Source organism: Carya illinoinensis, chromosome 11 (genome assembly GCF_018687715.1).
Source record: "Carya illinoinensis cultivar Pawnee chromosome 11, C.illinoinensisPawnee_v1, whole genome shotgun sequence".
NCBI classification, from domain to species: domain Eukaryota; kingdom Viridiplantae; phylum Streptophyta; class Magnoliopsida; order Fagales; family Juglandaceae; genus Carya; species Carya illinoinensis.
In genome coordinates this window covers 1,691,390-1,719,198 of record NC_056762.1, presented here as the reverse complement: position 1 = coordinate 1,719,198, position 27,809 = coordinate 1,691,390, and the positions used below count along the sequence as shown (strand labels likewise).

Genomic DNA, 27,809 nt, shown 5'->3' with positions numbered 1-27,809 from the left:
TGCAGTGAAGAAGGAGAAGCTGGGATCAGGAAGTAGTCTAGCAGACTTTATCTCTTCTGTGTGTATCAAAATTCTATATCAGCATACAACAGTATTTATCAGATGGAGACAAATGTTAGGTAGTGCTGCTGATGTTAGAGTTGATTGGGGTGCTTCCTCCACTGAATGTTACGTTGTCTGTCGGATTGGAGAGTTGTCCGCAATGGATATTATTGTATTGTTTAATTGGTTGGCAATAATTATGTATTCCACCACTCTTACTGCTTGTATCAGAACTTCCTCAAGCACTATTGTTTTACAAAGTTTGTTGAAGTGACCAGTTTGAGCTTAGTGCTGCTTTCTTCTCTTATGAAATAAATGAATTATTCAAGAATTCAGTCATTCTGGGTAATAGATTTTGAGAAAAGTTTTAGGTCGAGTTTGAGTGTTGAAAAGTGTTGAGGTATAATGTAAATAGTAGTGAAAAATAATAATAGAATATTGAATAATAATAAAAAATAATGAATAGTATTAAAAAGTAGTTGAAAAATAATAATAAAATAGTAAAATGTAATAGAGTATGTTGAGAAATATTGATATACTCTCAATAATGTCATTAGTCAAGCAGTATGGCATTATTTTTACGTACAACTTCCGGCTGCAGCGTCGAGAAGAATACATCGTTGCTGATATCAAATGACAAAATATCCGCCCGGTCGTCTTCATTTTCCAATCAAGAACCTATCCCATTCTAGTTTATGCTCACTATTATGCACAAATAATTTATATTTTTTTTAAGCAAGTGTAACTTCATTAAATTAAAAAAAATTAGGTAACAGTGCAAAGTGATGAAAAAAAGAAAAAATAAGTTTATTTGAGACCAATTTTTTAATCATTGCCCATATCTTACAAAAGGACTCCGTGTTATAAAAAGATGGAAATGAAGTGTTTGCATAAATGCACACACAATTTATTACTATTTATAAACTGTTAATTATTATTTTACTCTTATTCACTAATGATTTTATTACTATTAGTATATAATATGAGATATTCTTAATGTCGGCTTAAAAAAAAAAAGGCCAAAAAAAAAAAAAAACAAAAACGTGTTACTAATATGGTTTGTGTCGGGGTAGCCCTGGCCCATGTAGAATCTAAGGCCCATACCTAGGCTTGCAGCAAAATAAGTAGAAGCTTGGGGAGTACGACTCCCGCTGGCCCTGGCCCATGTAGAATCTAAGGCCCATACCCAGACTTGCAGCAAAATAAGCAGAAGCTTGGGGACTTCGATTCCCGCTTTTCATTTGAGAGAGAGTGAGAGAGAGAGAGAGAGAGAGGATGTTTGGGAGAATCAGAGCGTCGTCTTCGGCGCCGGAGAGCCTGGAGAGGCCGCCTTCCAAGATTTTTAAAGCTGATTCTCTGTCCATCTACGGTACTACTGTCTAACTCTTAATTTATAAAATTGACCGACGTTGACTTTGTGATTTCTGTGATTGGGTGCTGAGATAAAGAGGTAAAAGAAAACAAAGATATGTTTAAACGGGCATGTGTTCTTTGATGAAAGTACCGTGATGTTAAATGGGAAGTTTTCTGTAGCTTTTCTTCACGATGTGATATGATTCATGCATTTTTTAACTTATTTGGGAAGTTTTCATAATCGAAAGCACAGTTGCAACCGGATTCGGATGTCATTTTACGTGGATTTCCTTTAAACGAACTTAGCCCAATTTTATTACCCAATAAAGCAATCAGGCTGACACATTGTGTTGATGGTGGAGGATTAAGTTTCTAGTTTGATAACATCATTGGTGGTGTGTTCCTGATTTTGATTTTGTAAAGTTGATTTCTTTGCAACAATCATTTTCGAATTGACCAGAAAAATAAAGAAATTTGGAAATCTGTTCGGTGATCGAGTTTCTTTGAAGAAGTTTAATTTCAAACCTTGGAACTGCTCCAAATAGAAAAAAAGGGTATTCTAGAGCGATGAATGATAATGGACTTCTATATTACTGACTGGGTTGGTAGGAAGCAGCTTAATTAGATTTTATCGAAGTATGTACAAGTCCTGCAATTTCATCCTTTAACGAATGCTATTTTGCTCGAGAAAGACCTTTATATCTTTTCTCTGGGATTTATTTAGTTGTATTTTATCCTGTAGAATGGTATTTTACGACTTGTTTAGTGGCTGCAATCATGAGCATGATATTAGATTCAATTCCTTTTGTTGCAGAGGCTACACTTGCGAAGCTCAAATTAGGTTCTCAACGTGAGCTAAGCTCACCCTCGGAGCAGACAGAGCATGTAGAAATGGATTCTGATTCAAGCTCATCCGCTGCTTGGGCTGCTAGTAATTCAAAGAGTTCACAAGACACTGTAATCTTCCCTCATGATAAGGTGGCAATGGATACACAGTGTTCTTCCAGAGCTGGTTCACCGGGTTCAGTTGATTCGCATTCCACGAGCAGTACAAAGGAGTATGGGAACAGGAATCATTCAGTTATTTATCTCTTCTCTAAATTTAAGAATTCTCGAGAGGTTGTATGTTCATCCAGTGAGGGTTCACTGCCAATAGAGGATGGTTGTTCTGCCAGTGTTTTAACAAGTTCAAGTGCCTATAAATTTCCTGGTAGCATGGAATTGCAGATAGATCAGGAGTGTTTTTGCTCTTTACCTATATCTCATTGGTAAGATTTGAACAAGAAGTTTGATCTGGATAAAGTATTCAGAAAATTTGAATGTTGCCTAGTCGAGGGCAGAGCATGATTTGGTATTGTGCAAGTTCAAGTTTGTCTACCTCAAAACCGATTCTTTTCCCTGTTGTATAAACTTGCACCCCCAATTCCCACTGATATGAGGAAGTGTCAAAAAGAGTCGGCTATCAAAGTTTACCATTATTCTTGGATATGGTGATACGTATCTCGTTTTTTTTTTTTTTTTTTCCCTTTTTGTGAGGGGTGTTGGTATTCCACTGACAACATGAAGACAAGACAAATTTTCTGGAAAATTCCTGCTTAGTTTCAGATTTAAAAGTACTGAGGGTGTCATCAAAACTGCATCGGTCAGAGACTTGAGCGTCAAGTGACATAGCCATGGTGCTTGAGCCGGTGTCCACTGACATAGTTCACCTTCTTTGAACCAGAGAGGCTGCAGCGAAGCAAATTATGAGAAGTGGGGGGTTTCATGTCGTTTCGATCAAGCTAGGTGATTACTGATTGCGGTTTAAAATGATAGCATGAAAATGTAGCTAATGAAGACATGAAAAAGAATATAATGATTGTGATGCATGAACTTTGGTTTTTGAGTGGAGAGAATACCATTTGGTGTATGATATCGACAAAAAACCAATGGCACTTACAATCGAATTAGGGCTGTGTGTGTGTTCTTTTTTTTTTTTAGATGGATTTCAAAGATACAATGCCGACATGTGCAAATAAACACACATTCCTGTAAATTTATAGTCTTCTAATAACCTGATTCATCATTGTTGGCTATAATGTACACCGAATTGCTACTAAGAACTAAATGCAAGATCACCATCAAGTATAACATGATTTACCTATTTCAAGCTTGCCATTCTTGAGGCTGTCACTCCCATGAACCACATATCTGCCACAAATTTTCATTGTACGTCCTTTTCTCTAGACAAATAATTGCATCAAGAAAACATTTTCAACTCATTCTGATAAAATTACACAAAAAAGTCTATAACAGATCTGTAATTCTTACGATGAATAGATCTGTAATTCTTACGATGCACATGACTGGACCTAAAATAGACTTTGTTTGGATATAAAAAGCATCTCATCTCATTTTATCTCATTTAACCGTTACAATTTTTTCAAATTTTCACAGAAAATATAATAAATAATTTAACTTTTTTAAATCTCAAAATAATAATAATATTAAAAAATAATATTTTAATAATATTTTATTCAACTTTTAACTTTCAGTTCAATTCATTATCCAAACCGCACCATAATGTACTTGGAAGAAAGACTTTTCCTTTTAGATCCTTATAATGCTCCAATAACAATAAAAAAACACCTGTTAAATACATTCAAGTAACCATGAAATGAAGAATAACTACGACAAGGACGTAAAATTGGCAAATTACAATGCTATGCTGTTGATGGTCCAGAATAATGGAAATTTAGATGAAAGCTTGCCAAATATAACAGGACAACGCATCTTGTTGTATTACTCCAAGTTCATTACATTCTCTACGACTTCTTCAGCAATTAAAATGGAGCATCATGTTCTGTTGTTCTTTAATGAACAACTGTTAAATGCTTTTGGTTTACATGATCTTGGACAACAAGAGAAGCAGAATGCTGCCATTCTCAATTATGATATGAAAATACTGACTTTGGGGCTTCTTCATGTAAAATCATCAAGTAAATACAGTCTCAATGTATTGAAGAGTATTCCCTTTGCTCCATATCAGAAGCTACGCAGCAAATGGCATCCACCTCAACTGCTAATAATCCAGAAGAATCGGGTGTTACATAGAATAGGCTGTGTGCTGTACCTTTTTGTGTAAATGTATTGCCTCTGTAAAATGTAGTGCTCTGGCAAGATTCCTTTGTAACAAACTCTACCAAATGCCTCTCTACAGCAGCACATGACAGCTGCTCGTCATATTGTCCATACAACTCTGTTCAGTCCGAAAGTGTGTATATATCAGCTTGTATTGCTTTGCCACTTATCATGAGAATCAGGAATATTTCCTTTTGAAATATATCTTACATGGTACCAGAGCTGGAATACGACTAACGTCCTCCATGGCTAGTGATCACTCCTTGGAAAAAGATAACCCTCCCCCCACCCTTCAGCTTCCCAGTAACTTTTCTCACATCGTCTCAGTCAAACTAAGTTCCGATAATTATCTTCTTTGGCGTGCGCAGATTATCCCATATCTCCATGGCTAGGAAATCTACCATTTTATTGATGGTCCTCCTCCTCCTCCTCCCCCCCCCCCCCCCCCCAACTTCTTCCTGTCTCATCTCCTTCTCCATCTCTTTCTCCCCCACCCAACCCAGCTTACCTCAAATGGTGTCACACAGATCAGTTACTTCTTAGTACCCTTCTCTCTTCACTTATTGAACCTATCCTTGCTCAAGCCATTACATCCCGCACATGTCGTGAGCTTTGGGTCACACTTGACACAATGTTCACCTCTCAATCCCAGGCCAAAATTTTTCAAATCCATCATCAACGCACCAACTTAAAAAAAGGTTCCCTGTCTGTAACAGAATCTTATCGCAAAGTTCATTTGCTTTCTGGTACTATGACTGTTGTGGTCTGATACTCTGTCTGTAACTTAGAGTTTGAGACCTTTTTCGCTTCGATCAACACACGTTCCACACCTATAACCTCTGCATAACTCTTAATCTTCTCCTTACCTTTGAAAGTCGTCTCTCACTCATCTCCCCTTCGCCTGGTCTCCTTCCTAAGCCCTCAACAAATGTCACCACTGCTTCTTCTCCTCGTGGTGGTCGAGGTGTTTTTCGAGGCAATCGGAATGGCTATCGAGGTGGTCGTACTCAAGGTGGCCGCTTCTCCTCATTTTCTCAACCATCTTCATAAGCTGCTAACAAATCAACTTGTCAGGTTTGTGAAAAAATTGTTCATGTTGCCTTGCAATGCTACCACAGATTCGATCAAGCCTATCAATATGATCCTTCCCGAGCTCTGTCCACTCACTATACTAGTGCTCAATCTCTCTCTGAAAAACAGTGGTACCCTGACTCAGCTGCTACGAACCACCTTACTTTAGATATGAATAACCTTAATCTTTCTGTCGAGCCATACTCGAGATCTGAGCAAATTAAAGTTGGTGATGGCACTGGTCTTCCTGTAACTCACTTTGGTGATTCTTCTTTCTCCACTTCCAACTCTAATTTTCTGCTGCGTAACTTGCTTTACATTCCTCAAATTACAAAAAATCTTGTCTCAGTCAATCAGTTTGCTGTGATAACTTAGTCTTTTTTGAATTTCATGACTCTCATTTCCTTGTGAAGGACAAGCGGACGGGAATCTCTTTGCTCAAAGGTCCAACACATACTGGACTCTATGTTTTTCCCTCTTCCAACACTCCCAAGACAGATTAGGTTGCTTTAGTTGGAGAACGAACCACTGTTGCTCAATGGCATCATCGACCTAGCCATCCATCTCTTCAGCTTGTTTCTCACATCTTACACAGCAAATGTCTACCCTTTGTTCCTTCTCAACCTAACTTTTTTTGCACTAGTTGTCCTCTTGCAAAGTGCTGGCAGTTATCTTTCAAGAATTCTGTTAATCGCTATCTTGAACCTTTACATTTGATATGTTGATGTTTGGGGTCCATCCCCTCATTTATCAAGAGATGGTTTTCGGTATTATATTTCTTTTGTTGATGACTATAGTCGTTATACATGGTTTTACCCTCTTGCTTCTAAAGGCGATACTACCTCTACCTTTCTTCTCTTTCAAAAATATGTTGAAAGATTCGGTCCCCCTTACCCAAGTTCTTCAATCTCAAAGAACTGTGCACCGTCTCTCTTGTCCTCATACTCACCAACAAAATGATGTAGTAGAGAGAAAACACTGGCATATAGTTGAAACAGGATTGACACTTTTAGCAACGGCTTCTCTACCTTACAAATTTTGGTTAGATGCCTTTCATACCACTGCTCATCTCTTTAATTTTCTTCCATCTCCCTCCCTTAAAAATATCTTCTTCTTTTTAAAAATGAACTAGATTACTCATTTCTTAAAATTTTTGGTTCCGAATGCTAGCCAAATTTGCGCCCTTACAACAATCACAAAATGCATTTTCGTTCTCTCTCCTATATCTTTCTTGGATATAGCCCCATGCACAAAGGATATAAATGTTTTCATGTATCAACCAGTCGCATGTATATATCCCGAGATGTATTCTTCAATGAAAATTCTTTTCCATATCCCACACATTTCTCGTCGGGCTCCAGTTCTCCTCAGCAAATGCATACCACTCTTCCCATTTATCCTCCTTCAATTCTCGGACCCAAACCTTCCCACTTATCTCAAAACCCACATTCCACTTTGGGCCCATCATCTCCTATAAGCCCAACTCTCATTCCCTCACCTCCTTCCACAAATATGACTCCATCATCTCCTTCGGCAGCTTTACCCTCTCTTCCAAATCCCCCCCTCCTCCCCCACCTCCTTGGTCTCCCATTGTTACACGATCAAAAACAGACTCCTCCTGTCCCAAACACTTCACTGATGGCTCTATCCCTTACCCCTCACCTCGGCAATGTCTCACCACTTCACTTGCCGTTACAGATGAGCCATCTTCATACTCTGTTGCTTCCCGATTTGAAGAATGGCGTGATGCCATGACTACTGAGTTTCAGGCCCTCATTCAAAATCAAACCTGGACTCTAGTTCCCCCTCCCCCTTCCTCTAACATTGTTGGTTGTAGGTGGGTTTTTCGCATGAAGCGTGAGGCAAATGGGACCACCGAATGTCGTAAAGCATGTCTCGTTGCGAAAGGTTTTCATCAACAGGAAGGTATAGGTTAAACTGAAACTTTTAGCCCTGTTGTGAAACCTACAACCATTCGGATTGTGTTATCCTTAGCTATCTCAAATGGTTGGCCTCTTCGCCAACTAGATATTTAGAATGCCTTTCTCCATGGCGATCTTACTGAATCTGTTTACATGACCCAACCCATCGGCTTCACTCACCCTGACCATCCTGAATATGTTTGTTGTTTAAAGAAAGCCATCTATGGCCTAAAACAAGATCCAAGAGCTTGGTTTGCACAACTCAGCTCCTGTCTATGTGAATATGGCTTTCTTCCCTCAAAATCTGACCCATCATTATTTGTTTATTCTTCACAATCCATCATTATTTTTAATTTAGTGTATGTTGATGATATCGTGGTCACCAGTTCTCATCCATCATAGATTGATCATCTCGTTAGTTTCCTTGGTTTTGTTTTTCCTGTCAAAGACTTGGGCAAGTTGTCATTTTTTCTTGGGCTAGAAATTTCATATCTGTCTGATGGTATCCACATTTCACAAAGAAAATACATTCATGATCTCCTATCCAAAACCAACATGCTTTTGTCCAAATCCGTAACTTCTCCAATGGTTGCTTCCAATAACTTTCCATTTCTAACACTCCCTCCTTTTCTGATCCAACTCTCTACAAGAGTGTTGTTGGGTGCCTTCAATACCTTTCCTTGACCACCCTGATATTGCCTTTGCAGTAAATAAAATTTTCCAATTTATGCACAATCCCAAACAATCTCATTGGCAAGTTGTCAAATGCTTGTGAAGATATCTCAAGCACACAATCAATTTCGGCCTTCTCATAAAAATATCCTTTAGTTTCCAACTTCAAGCCTTTTTTGATGCGGATTGGGCAGGTTTCCCCGATGACCGCTGCTCTACCGGTGGATTTTGTATTTTTCTTGGTCAAAATCTTGTCTCTTGGAGCTCTCGCAAGCAACGCACCGTTGCTCGCTCAAGTACTGAGGCTGAATACAAATCCCTTGCAAATACCACTCTGAACTCCTTTGGATACAATCACTTCTTAAAGAACTTCATGTTTTTCTCCCCAAACCCCCATTGCTTTGGTGTGATAATCTCGGTGCAACCTACCTTTCTGTCAATCCCATACTTCATTCCTGCACAAAACATATGGAAATTGACTTGCATTTTGTTCAAGATTGTGTTGCTGCAAAGACACTTCAAGTTGCTTTCCTTCCATCCAAAGACCAAGTGGCTTATGTCCTCACCAAACTATAGCATCCTCTCGTTTTCATCTGCTCAGATCAAGCCTCACAGTTGCCATACACCGATCGGCTCGAGGGGGTGTATTGAAGAGTATTCCCTTTCCTCCATATTAAAAGCTACATAGCAAATGGCATCCACCTCATTTGCTAATAATCTAGAAGAATCGGGTGTTACATAGACTAGGTTGTGTGCTATACCTTTTTGTGTAAATGTACTACCTCTGTAAAATGTAGTGATCTGGCAAGATTCCTTTGTAACAAACTCTGCCAAATGCCTCTCTATAGCAATGCATGACAGCTGCTCGTCATATTGTCCATAAGACTCTGTTGAGTCTGAAAGTGTATATATATCAGCTTGTATTGCTTTGCCATTTATCAATGAGAATCAGGAATATTTCCTTTTGAAATATATCTTACACAATGTAATGACAAAACATCTGCCAATTCTTTTGGGCATTCAAAGAACTTCAAGCCTATTAGTTTAAATCTCGTCTTCTCAAACCTTGAGATAATCTCTCCAACCTATTATGCATTTTTCCAGTGTGGCCAAGCCTAACAATATGGTTGAATGGCCTACGATGATGGTTGAGCATTCGTACGGTATTCGGATGCTCATCAAATAAATAATAAATAAATTATATAAAATATAAATAACGAGAGAGACATAGATTTATGTAGTTCGGCATAAAAACCTACATCTATCATGAGTTGTTTGGGAGAGCAATCCACTATATTTGATAATTGTATAGTCTCTCATGACTTCTCATAGCTTGCAATACGATAGAGGAAGTAGCATTTTTGGGATGTTGAAGAGGACGCCTTCATTGTAAAAATCTCGAGAGAGGAGCCAATAATCTTAGGAGTCCCTGTCTATAGATATGCAGAGATTCACTTCTTTTATAAATGTCTCTTTTCTTTTTTGGAGTAGTTGAATCCTACTTTCTTTATGTTACTTTTAATTTTATTTTAGAGTCAACTTCTTTTGATTTTATCTCTTCCTCATCTTATCTCTTGGCTTTGTAAAATAATACTATACCCATTGAGTTTGCCCCCTCAATTTGACTGTTTATATATTTTATTTTATTTTTTAATATTTTTTTACTTAATAATTAAGAAAGTGACTATTAGTGTATTAATATTTTTTAAAAAAATGTTTAAACATGTTTAAAAAATGTTTGAAATAAAAAGTAAGAAAAAATAAAAATGCAATTTGTACTAGGGGGCACACCAAGTAGGTAAACTTGGGTGGCATAGTAGCACTACCCATTTACTCTATCTCTTTCTTATATTATCTCTTTCTAGTAAATAATTTTCAATAGGCTTGACCTGTTCATATTATATCCAGCACGACCTATAACAACTTAACTCAATTAAACAAATTAGGCCAAGAAGAAAACAATTAAAACGTTGTCTTGTAACTATACACGCTAAACCCCCACATGACAAAAAGTTAAGAAAGATGGCTTTCAGGAAATTATAACAAGTTTTGGACCTTTCTTCTTAACTAAGTTAAGAACAGCATGCAAGTCCACGGAAATTCCAACTTTAAAGTTGACTTCCTAGTTGCCACTGATAGAATTTTTTCAAATGCAATCTCACATACCTCCTGAGATACTGCATAGAGTACTTTCCTTTCCCCTCTTCTACTTTTCTTTTGAACATTCTCACCATGCAAAACTTCCTCTTCAAATAACAATCTTTATTTCCCACTACATTTGAGATTAAGCAAGATGATTTATCTGAGGCCCTAGCTCGCTTCTTCCTTCCCCCATGAGTCTTTGTGCTTTCCTTAGGATGAGATTCTTATTAGATATCCAATATTTTCGTTTTCTGAGGGGATGCCCCACTTGTTACAACAGTCTCCAATTCAAGCCCTTCCTCAACTACCCTTTCAAGCCCATTATGACTTGGCCCATGCACCACAGTGCTTAAGCCCACCAACCCATCAGCAGCACCAAAATTTTTGTACTTCATTTTATTATGGAAACCTTTATAGCCGTTAGTTCCATCAATTGCCCCCTATATTCTCCTATTATCTTCCCTTTGATTTTCTCGATTCTCTGCACTAGAAATAACGTCTTCCTCCATCATTGCTCTTAACTTTTCATTTTTCTCCATATTGCTAATTTCCCTGGTTTCCATGTTCCCACCATTACTAGCATAAGTTTCCAAATCAGTTAAGCTCTTCGGAGGTTGGTACATTGGTCCTCTTCTGCCATGTTCCTCTTCACTCCACCACCTTCCTTTGTTACAATGCTGTTAGCTGCCTTCCTCTCCCCATCTCTCCGTCTGGAACTTTGATCACCCCAATGTCTGCCACTACTGTCTGCCTGTAGCCAAGGACCAAATTGGTCTATTTTCTATAATTGTTTGCCTTGCTGCTTACAACCATTAGCATCAAGAACCATATAGCCACATTTGAAGCAAACATTGGGTAGATTTTTGTTTTTGATAGGCATCCATATTCTTGACCCACTCAGAGTAATTGTCTTCCCCCTAGCCAGTGGTTTTGTAAGGTCTAAACGCACCTTCACCCTCAAAAATCTTCCCCAGCCTATATCTTTATCACCCACATCCACATCTTCAACTCTACCAATTGAGTTACCCATTTTTTCACCACACATACGATTCATTTTTGCAAAGGGAAAATTGTGTAATTGAATCCACATCGATTTATGATTAAAATTCCGTTTGCTTGGCCGAGTCAACCCCTTAAACTGTTTTATCACAAGAAGAGTATTGTAAAAAAAAAAACCAAGGCCTTACTTCTTGACCCCTTTGTTTATCTGCGTGAGTGGCAAAAATGATTATGGACACATTCTGCCCCACTCCTCGAAAAATAGCTAGTTTGCTCAATCGCTGGACTTTTGCCATAGTTGACTCAAGGACTTTCCAATCTGTCTATCAATAAAAACTTTCCCAATCAACCAAAGATTGCCCTTTCTTTGCACTTCTTCTACTTCTTCACCACCAGTATCAATAGCAATGTCTTCCTCTTCAGTGAGGTTAAGATGACCCCACATTTCCTCTAACTTTTCTATTGTTTCGAAATGGAGGAAAGGTTTGTAGGAGAAGAACACAGGAAAGGAGAGAAAATGTTCTCTGTATTGATTGAATTGTTGCAGGAAATTAAAAGAGATGCATGTATATACAATTGCCAAAAGAATCTTCTAACAACCTATTAAAACTATAAATACATTATTGCCATTTCTATACAACTCAACAAAAAAGAAAAACCCAAAGGACAAAATTGTCTTTCTTCACTAACGAGTGGCTACTTTCCTTTCTTTGCATTCTGTGATGATGTAGGCTGTTGTAGCTCATGCTCTTATAACCACCCCCCTGCGGGCGGGCGCAAGATTGAGAGTAAAGGTTTACAACTCCCATCTTAGATAAGTGTTAATTAAGAACTGTGGAAGATAGAACCTTAGTGAGCAGGTCTGCCAGCTGAAGGAAACTTGGAATATAGCAAGTGGAAACACTGCTCTCTTGGATGTTATCACGGATTAAGTGACAGTCAAACTCGATATGCTTAGTTCTCTTGTGGAAGACAAGGTTAGTAGCTATGTGAATACCAACTTGGTTATCACAATGTATTAAGGCAGCTTGGGGATGAGTGACTTGCAGAGTAGATAAAATGAACCTTAGCCAAGTTAATTCAAAGCAGGTGGCTACCATTGACCTGTATTCTGCCTTAGCTGATGAACGGGAGACAACTGACTACTTCCTAGACTTCCAAGAGATCAAAGAAGAACTAAGAAAGATGCAATGCCCAATCACGGATCACCTGGTATCTGGACATGAAGCCCAATTCGAGTCACAATAGGCTACAAGTTGAAGAGAGGAAGAGCTAGAGAGAAGCAAGCCTTGGCTAGGTGCACCCTTGAGGTACTTAAGAACTTTCTGAGTAGCGAACAAATGCATATCAGTGGGGTTAGCCATGAATTGGCTCAAAATTTGAACACTACAGCAGATATCAGGCTGAGTGATGATGAGGTACAAAAGTCGACCAATCAACCTTCTGTACACACTAAGATCTGATAAAGGAGTTCCTGTAAACTGAGTGAGCTTTAAATTTTGATGCATAGAACTTGAGTTTGTTTGTTTCCCAAAGTACCTAAATCTGCCAAAGTGTCCAAAGTGTATTTTCTTTGGCACAAATGGATGCCTTTAGAGGATCTTGCAACTTCTATATCGAGAAAGTACCTTAAAGAGCCAAGGTCCTTTATTTTAAACTTACTGTCCATAAAAATGTCTTCAACTTATTCACAAAACTGATATCATTACTTGCCACAAGGATATCATCAACATAAATGAGTAAAGCTATGAACCAACCATGATTTTCCTTGGTGAAAAAGCTATAATAAACCTTAGATTGAGAGAAACCAAATTAAAGTAATGAAGTAGAGAATTTAGAATGACATTGCCTCGATGCTTGTTTGAGCCCATATAAATTCTTTAGCAACTTACATACTTGGTGTGGTGTCCATTTCTTGTATCCAAGCAGTTTCCTCATGTAAATGTCTTCTTTTAATTCTCCACGCAAAAATGCATTATTTACATCAAATTAATGTAAAAGCCAACCTTTGATGGAGGCAATGGCCAAGAGACATCTCACGGTTACCAATTTGGCAACTGCTGAGAATGTCTCATGATAATCCACCCCTTCAAGTTTAGTCTTTGACTACTAAGCGGCTTCAATTTTATAAACATACTTATAGTCGATAGGCACCTTGCCAGGTGGTAAATTTGTAAGTTCCCAAGTGTGACTAGCCTCTAAGGTAGCCAACTCATTGTCATGGCTTGACACCAGCTCGGGTCTTTAATTGCTTGCTTATATCTCTATGGTTCAAGGTGAGTGGAGATGGTAGTAGAAAAAGCTTGATATGGAGTTGAAAATGTATGATAAGATAAGGTATTAGCAAGGGGAACGGAAGTACTTGATGGAGGCATTAGCTTCTTGTCCAACAATGTGATGGGGGTAGTGAGAGTTATCTGTTGACAATGAAAATCCTACAAATACTTAGGTGCACTCCGAGTTCTGGTTGACCCGCGAGGAATGAGAAGAGGTTGTAGAGGTGAAAAGGAGACTGGTGTATGGTGATGAGGTGCAGGAGATGAAGAATTAGCAAGAGTATGAGTGTGAGGTGGAGCATAATTGAGCATCTCAAGACATAATGTTTCAGGAATAGGATGTAGTTCCGAAGGTGAATTAGGAAATGAAGAAATGCTAGGCAAAGGTAGAGTGAATGGAGTGAAAAAATTAGGAGTCAAAGAAAGGGAAGGGAGATTTGGGAAATCTGTTGAGGAATACTTGTATTAGAAGGAAACATTGTTTCATGAAAAATAACATCTCTGGAGATAAAAATCTGCTCAGTTTGTAAGTCTAGCAACTTATATCCTTTCACCCCAAAAGGATAACCCAGAAACACACACTTCCTCCATCTTGGATCAAATTTCTTCCTCCCATGCAATAGGGTTGAGGCAAAACTAAAGCAACCAAAAACCTTCATGTGTTGGTAGGTAGGTGGTGTATGAAAAAGGCTTTCAAAAGGTGTTTTGTTGTTAAGTAAAGGGGCTGGAGTCCTATTAATAATGTAGACAGTGGTTAAAACACAATCACTCTAATATGTCATGGGAACATTGGATCGAAACCTTAAAGCTTGAGCCACATTTATAATGTGTTGGTGTTTTCTCTTCACTATCCCATTTTGTTGTGGTGTTTTCACAACTTCTTTGATGGATTATACCCTTGTTATTAAAAAATTCCCTCATTTGAAATTCTAATCCATTATCACTTATTAACATCTTTATTTTGGTTTTAAATTGAGTTTCAATTAATTTGCAAAAGGTTTCAATATAAGTTCTTGCATCATATTTGGTTTTAAGCATGTAAACCTAAGTGGTCATTGAAAAGTCATCAACAATGGTGAGAAAAAATCCAGAGCCATCAACAGCAATAGTGAAATTAGGGTCATAAATATCACAATGGACAATATCAAAAGCATTTAAAGATTCATGTGTAGAATGTGGCAAAGGAAGACGATGTTGTTTAGCCAAAATGTAAACATAGCAAGGTGATTTATAAGTAAAATTGAGATGCTGTTTTACAATAGGATCATCAATTAAAAGTAGTTTAGAAAAAGAGATGTGTCTAAGACGGTAATGCCATAAAGCAAAAAGAGAATCCTTGTGACTAGCAGAACTAGAAATGAGCTAGTGTTTAAGTAGAAAAGTAGGTAAAACATCAACCAAAGCTGAAGGTGACACACAAAATCTTAGCAGGTGATATAGACCACCTCTCATTTTACCCATTCCAATCGTTATCCAAGATGCTAAGTCCTAGAGAAAATAGGAATGCGAGAAGAATATGAGACAACAAGAAGATTGGTGAGCAAGTTTCATGGCAGAAATTAATTTGAAAGTAAAAGAAGGCACGCACAATACATTCTGCAGTACCAAGTGCTCAATTAATTTCAAAATGCCAACATGAGTAACAGGAACATCTTCCCCATTAGGTAACTTGATCGAAGAGGAGACTTTGTCCTTGATGGATGTAAAAAGGGAGGTGCAATAGTTCATGTAATATGTAGCTCCTATGTCAATAATCCAAGGTGTTGTGTGTGGATTAGAAGATTTTTGTGTTTGTGTAGATAAACAGCTTACCATTCTAGAGACTCTAGAGGCGTTGACATGATTAAAAGATGGGGAAGAAGAAGAAGGCTGAGCAATATAGATGGTAGCCATGGCTGAGCTAGCGTCTTTGGGATGCAGCAGATCAAGGAGTTGATGATACTGACTTTTGGTAAGGGCCATGGTTTTAACTGGTTTATTATATTGATCAGCATTTGAAATAATTCGAGATTGGGTGGTAGCTGCCGCAAATCCTTGGACTTCCCATGAAACTTGTGCCCAGGCAGATACCTATGCAGTTTATAACACTTCTTAATAGTATAACTAGTCATATTACAATGAGTACATAGGGAGGTTTAGCACTCCAAACCTTGAAACATTTATCAAGCAAATGACCTTGAATTTTGTAGTGGGTACAATAAGGTCTATTTGATTTCTGGCCTCCAAAGTTGGAAGGTTTAGTGATAAGTTTGGGGGGATTATAATTGTTCTTCGCCACCATAGCCAACCCATAAGAAATTGAATAACACAATCTCTATCATAGCGATCATGAAGAACTTTTAATTTTTCACAATCACAATCAGGTAAAGGATCATACACAGCAAGTTCATTCCACAAACCCTTGAAGCGACCAAAATAGATACTAACAGTATCCTGACCCTGTGATAAACTAGCGAGATCTTGCTTGAGTTGAAAAATACGATGACCATTTTATTAAGTAAAAAGATCCTTAAGTTCTAGCCACAATACCTTGGAATCATCAACCAAGGCAAGGCTAGATTTCACAGAAGCACTTACAAAGTTTTGAAGCCAAGAAATAACCAAATCGTTACAGCATTCCCAAGCTTCAAAGAGTGGATCAACGGAATCAACTAGTTTACAAATTGTCTCGTTGATGAAGCCAATCTTATTTTTCACATGAAGAGCTCGGCTAACAGCTCACAACCAACTGACATAATTGTCAGCAATCAAGAAATCTGAAACCAATGCAGCGGTTGGATTGTCACCATTTTCAATTCGGAATGGGTTAAATGGGTTTGAGAAGTTGAGAAATTGGTCATTGGGGTTCTTCCCGTGTGATATGTTGGTAGTATTCTCTTCACCTTAGGATTGGTTGTCGTTGTGGCAAATTAGAATTGAGGGGAACTCTGATACCATATAACAAACTGAAATGGAGGAGAGGTTTGTAGGAGGAGAACCCAAGAAAGGAGAGAAAATGTTTTCTGTATTGATTGAATTGTTGTAGGAAATTACAAGAGACGCATGTATATACAATTGCCAAATGAATCTTCTAACAACCTACTAAAACTATAAAATACATTATTGCTCTTTTTGTACAACTCAACAAAAAAGAAAGACACAAAGGACAAAACCATCCTCGTTTTCTAACGAGTGGCATCTTTCATTTCTTTCCTTCCTTTGCATTCTATGCTGATGTAGGCTGTTGTAACTCATGTTCCAATAATTTCATATATGTTCCTCTTGAATAGGGGCGTAAAATAAAAACAGTTGAATTGGTAAACAGAACCGAACTGGTGGGTTTGGTTCGAGTTCGGTTTGAATTTGGTTCGATTCAGTACCAATTTTATTTTTTTTAAAACTGGTCAAAATCAATCCATTTCCAACTTTTCTTTTTCTAAAACCGGACCGGACTGGTTCATATTTATATTATAATTTTTTATAGTGTATATAATTTTTATATATAAAATAATGTTGTATTATATGATAAATTATTAAATAATATAATATTAAATTTTAAAATCTCATATGACTATAGTTATTGTATTAATAGTTATATTAATATTATATAGTACATATTAATACTTATACTAATACTATATATTATAATATATTACAATATATTATCACTATAGTATTATATACTATAATATACTTTATTATATATATATATATTATGTAATATGTAATATAATATATTAAAACTGAAAAACCAGACCAAATTGGTAAAATTGGAAGAACTGATTTAGGGACTTACTAGTCATATGGAATCAGTTCTTGAAAATGTAAAATTGGTTCATATCGATTTGATCTCAAATTTATCCAAAACCAAACTAAACGGGACTCATTACACCCCTACTCTTAAAGCGTTTAAACAGCCAGGTCTAAACCCTCAAGAAAAGATCGAGAGCATAGCTAGAGAGGAGACTCACGAAAAAAAATCGGAAGAACATATATCTTACTTTTTGATTGGTAATGTTGTACCAAAATGACGCCCACATTCATAATAAATACATATAACATGGTACGTAAACTCGATCTTCCAATTAAATCCTCAAAACACATGGTTCAGATTTCTATATATATATATATATATGTGTGTGTGTGTTAATACAATATTATTTATGCTGCATGCATGCATGCGTATGCAGTCATGCACGATGGATGATGATCATCGATCTTCCACAATATGATCTTTGTAGTTGTCCCCAAGTATTCTTACCATGTTTTCCAACGCATTCTTTGCCGCTCTGTTATGCGCAATTTCCTTCTTAAGACCATACTCACCTCTTCCCATTTGCCTATCGTCTATCAGAACCTCAAACGCCATAACTTCCTTCCATAAATCTACAAACTTTACTTTCATATTTCTCTTTTGGCATAATTCATAAAGCTCCGTCACAGGATGTCTTCCAATGGTTTTAGGGTTGATTATAGGCTCCAACAAACGCTTAAACACCTGTGAATTCCAAAACAATCAATAGTTTTTCAATCATTTTATGATCATCATCACAAGATAGATATATATATATATATATATCATGGAGATACTGATCTGATAGACCATCAGATTACTGACTGCATGTAGTCGATATTGTAGTACGTACGTACCGTCCACACAGTGTCCATGGAGGAATTGCAGTCAATGAAAACCGCCCCAATGGAGGACTCAACAATATCGGCAAGTGCCTTCGGTGCGTCAATCAGCCCATTGGAATGCAAAGGGTACTGTGAAATCCCAACCGTAAATTCTTGAATCTGTAATATGAGTAATATAAAATACAGTAATATTAAATCATTAATCGTGACCGCGTTGCGTTAACCCCAAACGTGCCGTACAAGACTAAAAGTACTCCAAATTGGAGACTGGAAGAATTCAAAGTCAGGGAAGGCTGCACGAGTCCAACTAAACCATTAATTCTAAAGCAAAAGAGGTATACAAATCTGACTAATCCTTTAATTGGCCTTAACGTGCCGTACAAGCCGGAAGATATAGATCATCATCACCATTCACCATTTTATCACCTAATTATTCCTTACAGACTTACAGTACTTAATTACTTCTAATTAAACTGTGGGTTTCTATCAATTTTGCTTCATTCAACCCGCCACTGCTCCTAAAATGATATCTTTTTACTGATACCGAGTTCGATTTCGTTTCGTGTAATTTAAGAGAGAGTAATTTCAGTCACTTAACTCTTAAAAATTATTTATATTTAAGAATAAAGCTTTCACTAACTTATTTTTATGAAAACTGTCATCATTCATGCATTAAAAAAATTTACATCAAATATATTTTAAAACATAGTTATATCAAATACGACATTATAAATTAAAATAATACATTTAAAATTTTACTAATATATTTTTTTTTTGTGAATAGTTTGATCTTTATTATTATTTATATTCTTTATAGATAAACGTTTAAGAGATAAAATTCTCTACTTAAATAAGGATATAATCTCACTCTTCATAAAAAAAATTACTCAGGTCCCGCTTAGTTACACAGATGAGATGAGATGAGATGAGATAAGATGTTTTAAATAGTAATAAATAAAATATTGTTATAATATAATTTTTAAATATTAATTTTGTATTAAGATTTGAAAAAATTAAATTATTTATTATATTTTATATTAAAATTTAAAAAATATGTAATAATGAGTTGAAATGAGATCTCAAATGAGATGAGATTTTTGATTTTGGTTAACCAAACAAATACTCAATATCATAGCAAAAAGTTACTATGTAAAGGTCTCCTAAAATAAATTGAAGGTGGCGTATTGTGTAATATATATATATATATATATATAGATAATGTATATTTACACAAATTTATTGATTGACTTTATCAATCACATTACCTTACAATTCTAAGAAGGTGCGATTTATTCAGAAAATAGTGCAACATCAACACCAAATAATTAAAAACCCATGAATATAGAAACAATAAACATTGAATTCTAATTTTTTTTAATAAAAAAAAAAAAGGTATATATGTAATTAACTTACTTGTTCTAGAAGAAGAGGTTTCTTGTGGCGGAGATACCTATGCAAGCCATGTTTAATGGCGGCCCGAGCGAGCTTTTCGGTGTCGACATTGGCTGCACGGAGACGAGTCAGCGGTCCCGGCGGCAAATCCGGGTACAAGAAGTAGTGCTCCTTCGTGAAGAGCAGGTTAAGCACCGCGTCCCCCACGTACTCCAACCTCTCGTACGAGTTGCAATCCCCTGAGAACGAAGAATGCGTGAATGCCTGCTCCAGCAAATTTTTGTTCTCAAAATTGTACCCCAATATCTCTTCAACTTCGTGCAGGTCCCGGCCGAGACACTCCTCCTTCTTATGGAACGACTCTTTGTCCTCCTCGGCCTCTACAGGATTGCTGATCGGTTTTTCTTCTTGTTGTCTCTGAAGGTTTTGGTGTTGTATTTGAAGAGTTTCTTCTTGCTGATCTTCTTCACATTGTCGTCCTTCCATGGCAGGCATGCTGTGAGCGTGCAGGCCTGAAAGAGATGATGCAAGTCAGTTGACAACTTGCACCATATATTTACGTGACTCTTATATAAAGATCGACGAAAGATCCCGACTAGGCCAGATTAGACTAATTAAGGAAATTATAAAGGAAATATATATATATATATATATAAATATATACACACACACAAAAATTAAAAAATACACAAATCTTTTTCAAATTCTCTGCGAAATCATGTTTTGAATGCAAAAAAAAAAAATTATTGTTTTATAAAAAATTTGTTATTTTAAAAAATAATTATATATAATTAAGAATTATATATGCGTATATTATTATTATATAAGAAATTTAAATGAGCTGTTGTTGGGAATTAGGTGAGAGAAATATAAATAGAGGATGAGTTGTAAAGAGATTACGAGTTGGGTTTAAGATCATGGGTGGAAAAGGATTGAATGAACGGCGTGAAAATGGGAGCAGAAACTTTGACTTTATTTTATAATAAAATAAAATTGCTTTCTTGAGTGGGTTGTGGAGAAGGGAACTTCCGAGACATTTCTGGACAAACCTAGAGAGTTCTTTAAAAGTTTCTAATTAATAAATAAGTTCTCACCCTTTTTTCTCTCTTTTAAATTAAATAAGACTGGAGTCAAATCTTTATTTGTTTTACAATTTACGTCATTTTATTATTTATACTTCTATATTTCAAAAATTATCAAATTTTTTTTAAAAATTTCACGCTTTAAAATAAAAAAAAATCTAAATAATTTCTCTAAAAAAATATAGAGATGATAATTTTTCTTAGACTTTTTTACACACAAAAATAATGTTCTTAAACTTTTATTTAAAGAGTTTTCACATAAAAAATTCATTAACTTCCCTTGAAGATGTAAGAGTGGTGGGGAGTTAATTAATAACTTCTCACCCATTTAGACATAACTTGGGTCATGGGGCTTACCCATTATCAACATCTTCCACTTGTCCACTATGAGAACTATGCCTATTAACAATCTTCTCATATTCCCTCAATCAACTATCTCTCATACAGAAAATGAAGCGTGTGACCTAACCATAAGATAAAAGGTAGGAGTACTATATTAAATCATCATCATACTAATATAGTACATAACTCATTATGTCTTGTATATGCCTCAGATTATTTGATCTCACTAGATCAAGTGTCCTTAATCTTTCAAGAGTTTGTAACTCAAAGCAATTCTCAATCTCACATATATAATATGCTCATGATTATATCGAGTCAAAACGACATAATTGCTCAGGCTATGAGACATAAAAGAAAAAGTAAGAATCCAAAAAATCTTCCCTAGACGCTCATGTCAATTAAATCAAACTTGACTGCTCTCCTAAACATGCTCTACAAGATCGTATTATTCGTGGCCCTAAGAAAACATGTTAAAGTAACAACATCAAGTTTTCATTTCATGACATAGTTCCAGGTTCAAGGGCATATGAATCAACGTTTTAAATTTCATACCATATCGGCCTGTATTTCTCATACCAAAATAGTGACCGGTACGAAAAATGCATATGTTTCGTATTGGATCAAATACTGGCTGTACATGTGAGTTTCGGTCAATATCAGTCGATTTTTAGTATACCAACCGTATCGGTATCGGCCGAAAATAGGGAATTTTTGTAATTAATGTAAAAACTCTGATTTTTTTTTTCATAATTTTCGCTGCAATTCTCACGTCTAAAAACTATTTTCTTAACTTAGAAGTATTAATGATATTTATAAATATGTGTTTTAATTTTTTAAAACTTACATTGATATTATTTTGAAATATAATTTATGCATAGATAATTTATGTATAGACTATCCCAAAATGGTACTGGTACCGAAACATTTCATTCTAGTGCCTTAACCAAAATTGCCACTGAAACGGTATTCAAAACATTGATATGAATAGATCATTTATTGATCTATTAGGACTCAAATAGTGATGGAGTATGGATCCATCTAATCACTCCCTCATATGGTCGTCTACAGCACATATAGTATAAAATGTATGTTACGATGAAACTCTCACTTAATTGGACTTGTCACATGCAAACACCATACGAATTTTAGTCTAGTCACCATAAAGGCGCTTTAACTTGAGTTTCTTAGCACAGTTACTCATCTAACTCCTGCCTAAGATCTCATAATCTGCTTTAATCAGGCTTTACAAAGTCGTGCAAATACTTCATATACGACTCTTGTAAGTCTCATCTTAGCTAAACTAAGGTGACATTCTTTAAATTTATCTTAAATCCTCCAAAAGCATCAAGATATTTACTAGCTCGTTTTCCAAGCACCAAAGTAATCAATTTGTCTTATCTTGCTCGCAATTCAAGTACCAAGATAATCGTCTATGTGAATAAACTGATCTCTGCCTAATGACATCTTTATTATGTATGCTTTTCACTTAGTATCAATTAGTATCTCACTGCTAGTAGATACTAACAGTGTTAAATATACAATAAAATTAAGGTATCTTCAATACAACATATATCAAATCTGATTAAGTCCCAAACTCTTAAGATGAGTTTGGAAAACATTTCTATTAGTAGCCTTAGTAAGAGGATCAGCTACCATCTTGCTAGTAGAGATTAGAGATATGTTGTAGGATCACCTCATCTCGCGCAGTAACATGTAGAATATGGTAAAATTGAATATCTATGTGTTTGGTTCTGCTATGTTATTTGGGATCCTTGGCATATGCCAAAGCTGCCATACTATCACTACATATTTTAGCGGCTTCATCTGCAAGAGTCGTAACCTCTAGGCGTTGGAAAAATCTCCTAAACCAAACAGCTTCTTGTACAGCTGCTGAACAAGCAACATACTCTAACTGCATCGTGGACAAAGCAATGCATGATTGTTTCTTACTACATCAAGAAATAACTCCTCCACTAAGCATAAATGTGTAACCCGTTGTAGATTTTCACTTATCTTTGTTACTAACCCAATCAGCATCGCTATAACCCTTCAGTCTCATGTTTCTACCCTGGTAGTAAAGAACAAGGTTTGCTATCCCACAAAGGAATCAAAAAATCATTTTAACTGGTTATCAATGAACAGGTCTTGGGTTACTCTGATAACGACTAACTAATCCAACCGCAAAGCAAATGTCAGGTCGTAAACTACAAGCTCTCTGAGACGGTGAGCGTAGAAGAGATGATGAAAGAGATGGACTACAATTCCTCCAAACAATGCCTGATCTTCCACACATACACACACTCTCTCTCTCACTCTCTCTCTCTCTCTCTCTAACAACACCAATGTGCATTTATTTTGTGTTTTGTCCCTGTTTCGATGGTAGTTCCATTGTTGTTTATTAGGTAATTGATTTAATTATCACTTCAATCAGTTTTAAAATAAGGATTTTCCTAACAAATATTCCGACCATATTATAAATTAAACTCAACAATAATGCATGCACTTGCAACCAAGGCTGAACATCGTTACATCAAAGAGTTTATTTCTATGTAAATACTTGACTACTTACAAATTTTAATATAAACATTTTACAAACTTTGGTGATTTGTGACACATCAAAATAATATATATTGATTTGAATTTTTTTTTTTATTTAATGAGAACTAACTTTATTATAAAGATTGCCTAGTAAAAATGACAAATTACATGTTGGTGTGTTGTGTAGGGGATAATAAGTAAAACTTTTCAACTAATAACGACCCCTTATGTCATCGATCCTCTATCTCGCTCTCTTCTCTCTACTTTCTCCTCTTCTCTTCCTCTCCTTTATGTTAACACTGATAAGAGAAAAGAAGTAAAATCAATCATACACGACACAAGACTTACATAATTCAACAATATGCCTATATTCAAAAGTTATAAAAAGAAAATTATTTTAGATGATGACAGAAGGGTCGAATCAAGAGCAAAAATACATGTAACAAGTTTTTAATTGAAAATTCACAAAAAATAAAAAGAATTTACAATGATTTTTTATGGGATCAAATCAACAACAAGACGCGCCTTCAATATTCTATATGCTGTCGGTGTTCAGTAAAAACAGTACACGATCGAGTTTTTTCGTTGGAAAACAAAAATAAGAAACCGTCTATGATAGATCATTTACAAGATAAACATAAGGTATCTATCATTAGGAATTATGGGGAAACTTCAAAAGCATTTAAAAAAGATTATTATACTGTGCTAGCTAGTCGCATGCAATGCCAGTATGTCACAAGATGTGACCATAATAACAGAGTAAAAACAAAGATAAACATCTTCTGAATATTGCAATGGAATATGTTGTAATTGTCTGAAAATATAATGAGTCTTGTACTACTTATATAGGCACCAAGTCAGGGAGTGCACAGAGGGCAAAAAGGTAAACTTAAAGGAAGTTTGTTATAACAGAAGAGGAATATTGAAGCTTCTAGAGCTGCTGAGATGGATTATCCAGCTTGGATTTATTTGAGTGTGTATTTTCTTGAGTAAGGTTGATACGCCCCCTCGAGTCTACTGGGGTATCAATCACAGTGAGACTCGATCGTAGACTGAAAAATTGATCAAAAACCAATGGCTTAGTGAACACATCCGCAAGTTGATCTTTGCTGCTAAAGAATTGAACTTAAAGGGTCTTTGCAGCTACTCTATCTTTGACAAAGTGGAATTCCACATCCATATGCTTGGTTCTTGAGTGATAGACAAGATTGGAACTTAATTATGTTGCTCCAAGGTTATCACATCATAGAATAGGTGGTTGAAACAATGAGAATCCAAGATCTTTGATCAATGTTTGTAACCAAATAAGTTCTGCTGTTGTGTTGGCCAAAGATTTGTATTCGGCCTTAGTGCTTGAGCGAGCAATAGTATGTTGCTTGCGGGAACTCCAAGAAATTAAGTGATTGCCCAAAAATATACAGAAACCTCCTGTAGATCTCCGATCATCAGGGCATCTAGCACAATCTGCATCTAAGTATGCATGAAAACAAGCCATGATTAATGGTGGATTTGAGATATTTGAGAATTCTTTTTATTGCTGTCCAATGAGTGTTTTTTTGGCTCATGCATGAATTGACAAACATTGTTGACAGCGAAGGAAACATCAAGCCGAGTTAGAGAAAGGTATTGAAGACTGCCAACAATGCTTCGAAATAGAGTAATATTCCCAAAGGAGGGTGAATCAAATTTTGAGAGTTTGGTTGAAGCAGACATGGGAGAGGAAATTGGATTAGCACCAAGCAGATTGGTTTTCTTTAACAAATCGGAGATATATTTCCTTTGAGAGATAAGTAAACCATCACAAAGGTGGTTAAGCTCTAAACCAAGGAAATAAGACAATGGTCCCAAATCAGTAACAGAAAAAGCACGGCCTAAGGAATCAAGTAATTGATCAACAACAGAGTTAGAAGATGATGTAATGATCATATTATTGACATATACCAGAATAAAACTGAAGAGATTACTTTGAAGCAAAATAAACAATGATGGCTCACCCTTAGAAGCCACAAAACCATAATCACAGAGCTAAGAACTGAGCTCCGAGAACCAAGCTCTTAGTTCTCGAAGCTTGCTTAAGACCATAAATAGCCTTATTTAATTTGTACACAAAGTCAGGCCGTGTAGGGTCAATGAAGCCTTTCGGCTATTGCATGAACACAATCTTAGTGAGAGTGCTATGAAGAAACACATTTTGTATATCAATTTGCCTAAGATTCCAGCCTTTAGAAACAACAAGAGATAAAACTAAACGAATGGTTGAGGGTTTTACTACAGGGCTGAAGGTCTCGGTATAGTCAATACCGTGTTGTTGATGGAAGCATTTAGCAACAAGCCTTGCTTTCCTTCTCTCAATGGAGCCATCGGGTTTTAGCTTGGTCTGAAATACCCACCTGCAACCAACGACATTAGTAATAGAGGAAAGAGGTACAAGAGTCCATGTATTTGTTTTGACAAGGGCTTCAAACTCTTTGGTCATAGCTGATTTCCATTCAGGAAATTTTGAGGCAACAGTGAAGGAAGTGGGATCATCGGGAACCATAGCAGTGGAGAGATAGCAGTGGCGAGTTGGATGATGGAAAAGATAGAGGTCGTCACGCATTAGACCACTGATGAGGAGCTTGCTGGTCCGATTGTCCTTTACCAAAAAGTGGGTAGCATGAAATTCAAAAAAGCATGAGTTGTCATTGCAAAATTGTAAAACATAGACCAAATTCTTTGTTATTGAGGGCACATGAAGAAGATTATGAAGTTTAAAAGAATTAGAGTTGAGAGAGAGTGAAGAATCGTTCCATTGCCAACTCGCATCTGCTCAGTGCCACTGTTTGGTTGGAATGAAAGGTTCAGCTGAGATAAGTCATGGGTAATATGATGAGTGGCAGCGCTATCAGGGTACCATGTGGGATCGGGTATGGCTGAAGGTGATGTAATTTGCAGAGAATGATCTGGGGGGATCATACTGATATGCATGATCAAAGCGAAAATGGCATTGAAGGGCAATGTGGCCCACTTTGTTGCACACCTGACAGGTTGGTCGATTGGGTTGGGAATTTTGGTTACTGGAAATGGGTGAAGACCTTCCTCTATTTGAAGGGAACCTGCCTCGTCCATGGCCATTACGGCTACCACGATAGGCAACTCTTCCTCATTGATCACGTGAGCTAAAATTTGCCGATGGTTCAAAAGGTGTTTGAAGGCTTGTGATTCTAGCAATGTGACTTAAACGATTTTCATGAACAAGCAGTAAGTGATAGAGTTCATTTGGGGTTATTGGGTCTGATCTGGTTATGATGGAAGTGATAAAACTTTCATAGTTGGACCCAAGACCGTTTAAGAGATATGTGGCAAATTCTTTATCAGGGAGAGGAGTTCCTGTGGTAGCAAGGGTGTCCACTAACATTTTTACTTTGCTAAAGTAATCAAAAATAGATTGTTCACCACGACTCAAGTTGGTAAACTGAAAACGGATTTCAAAATCCTTTGCCTAAGAGTGAGAACTGAACATTTTTTCAAGTGAAACCCAGAGGTCTCGTGATGTTTTTGAAGTAATAACATGACCAATAATGGATTCTGTTAAAGATGAGAATAAAATGCTTAAAAAAAATTGATCAGTTCGTTGCCATGAGAGATAAGTAGGATTGATCTTCTGAGTAGAATTCTCTCTAGAGGAAATCATAGAGGGAGGGAAAGACTGAGTGCCATCGACATATGAGTAGAGGTCTTGGCCTCGGAGATAAGTTGATATCTGTACCTTCCAGAGTAAAAAAATTCTCAGAGTTAAGTTCAAGAGTAACTAAATGTGAAAAAGAAGAAGAAATTGGGTTGGAAGAAGGAGTTGTGGCCATAGTAGAAAAGGATTAGAGAGACTGCTAGTCTTAGCAGCTCTAATACCATAATAACAGAGCAAAAATAAAGATAAACATCTTCTGAATATTGCAATGGAATATATTGTAATTGTCTGAAAATACAATGAGTCTTGCACTACTTATATAGGCACCAAGTCAGTGAGTGCGCAGAGGACAAAAAGGTAAACTTAAAGGAAATTTGTTATAACAGAAGAGGAATATTGAAGCTTCTAGAGCTGCTGAGATGGATTATTCAGCTTGGATTTATTTGAGTGTGTATTTTCTTGAGTAAGGTTGATAATTAAAAATTAATATTAATATTAATGATGCGTATCTTGTGAATCGTGATAGACTAAGCTAATCATCGTGAGAATATCATCTTAACTATATTAAGGGGAT

The 27,809-nt window shown here is 36.4% G+C and overlaps 2 protein-coding genes across 3 annotated transcripts; one reads left to right on the top strand and one right to left on the bottom strand.

Annotated features, from left to right (window-relative positions):
• The first annotated feature begins 1,262 nt into the window (after positions 1-1,262).
• Positions 1,263-3,277, top strand: LOC122280904. The gene is made up of 2 exons (XM_043092026.1): positions 1,263-1,411; positions 2,210-3,277. The coding sequence occupies exons 1-2, from the start codon at positions 1,318-1,320 to the stop codon at positions 2,665-2,667; spliced, it is 552 nt and encodes a 183-aa protein (XP_042947960.1). The 5' UTR covers positions 1,263-1,317; the 3' UTR covers positions 2,668-3,277.
• Positions 3,278-17,543: 14,266 nt separating this feature from the next.
• On the bottom strand, positions 17,544-20,243 carry LOC122280824 (ribonuclease 3-like protein 3). 2 transcript variants are annotated; one of them, XM_043091870.1, is made up of 3 exons: positions 19,628-20,243; positions 18,227-18,343; positions 17,544-18,074 (listed from the first exon to the last, which is right to left on the bottom strand). In XM_043091870.1, exons 1-3 carry the CDS (start codon positions 20,099-20,101, stop codon positions 17,787-17,789), a joined length of 879 nt encoding a protein of 292 aa, XP_042947804.1. In that variant the 5' UTR covers positions 20,102-20,243; the 3' UTR covers positions 17,544-17,786. The 2 variants fall into 2 exon arrangements, with proteins under 2 accessions (XP_042947804.1, XP_042947803.1); XM_043091869.1 differs by having other exon boundaries at positions 18,227-18,373; positions 19,628-20,238.
• Between the last annotated feature and the right edge of the window lie 7,566 nt (positions 20,244-27,809).

Excerpts from the sequence above, each read along its gene's own strand:
- LOC122280904 (XM_043092026.1), top strand. The coding sequence starts at position 1,318 with ATGTTTGGGAGAATCAGAGCGTCGTCTTCGGCGCCGGAGAGCCTGGAG. Across the intron at positions 1,412-2,209 it reads TGATTCTCTGTCCATCTACG|AGGCTACACTTGCGAAGCTC; the intron begins GTACTACTGTCT and ends CTTTTGTTGCAG.
- LOC122280824 (XM_043091869.1), bottom strand. The coding sequence starts at position 20,101 with ATGCCTGCCATGGAAGGACGACAATGTGAAGAAGATCAGCAAGAAGAA. Across the intron at positions 18,374-19,627 it reads AACCTCTTCTTCTAGAACAA|ATTCAAGAATTTACGGTTGG; the intron begins GTAAGTTAATTA and ends CTCATATTACAG. Across the intron at positions 18,075-18,226 it reads CCATGGACACTGTGTGGACG|GTGTTTAAGCGTTTGTTGGA; the intron begins GTACGTACGTAC and ends TGGAATTCACAG.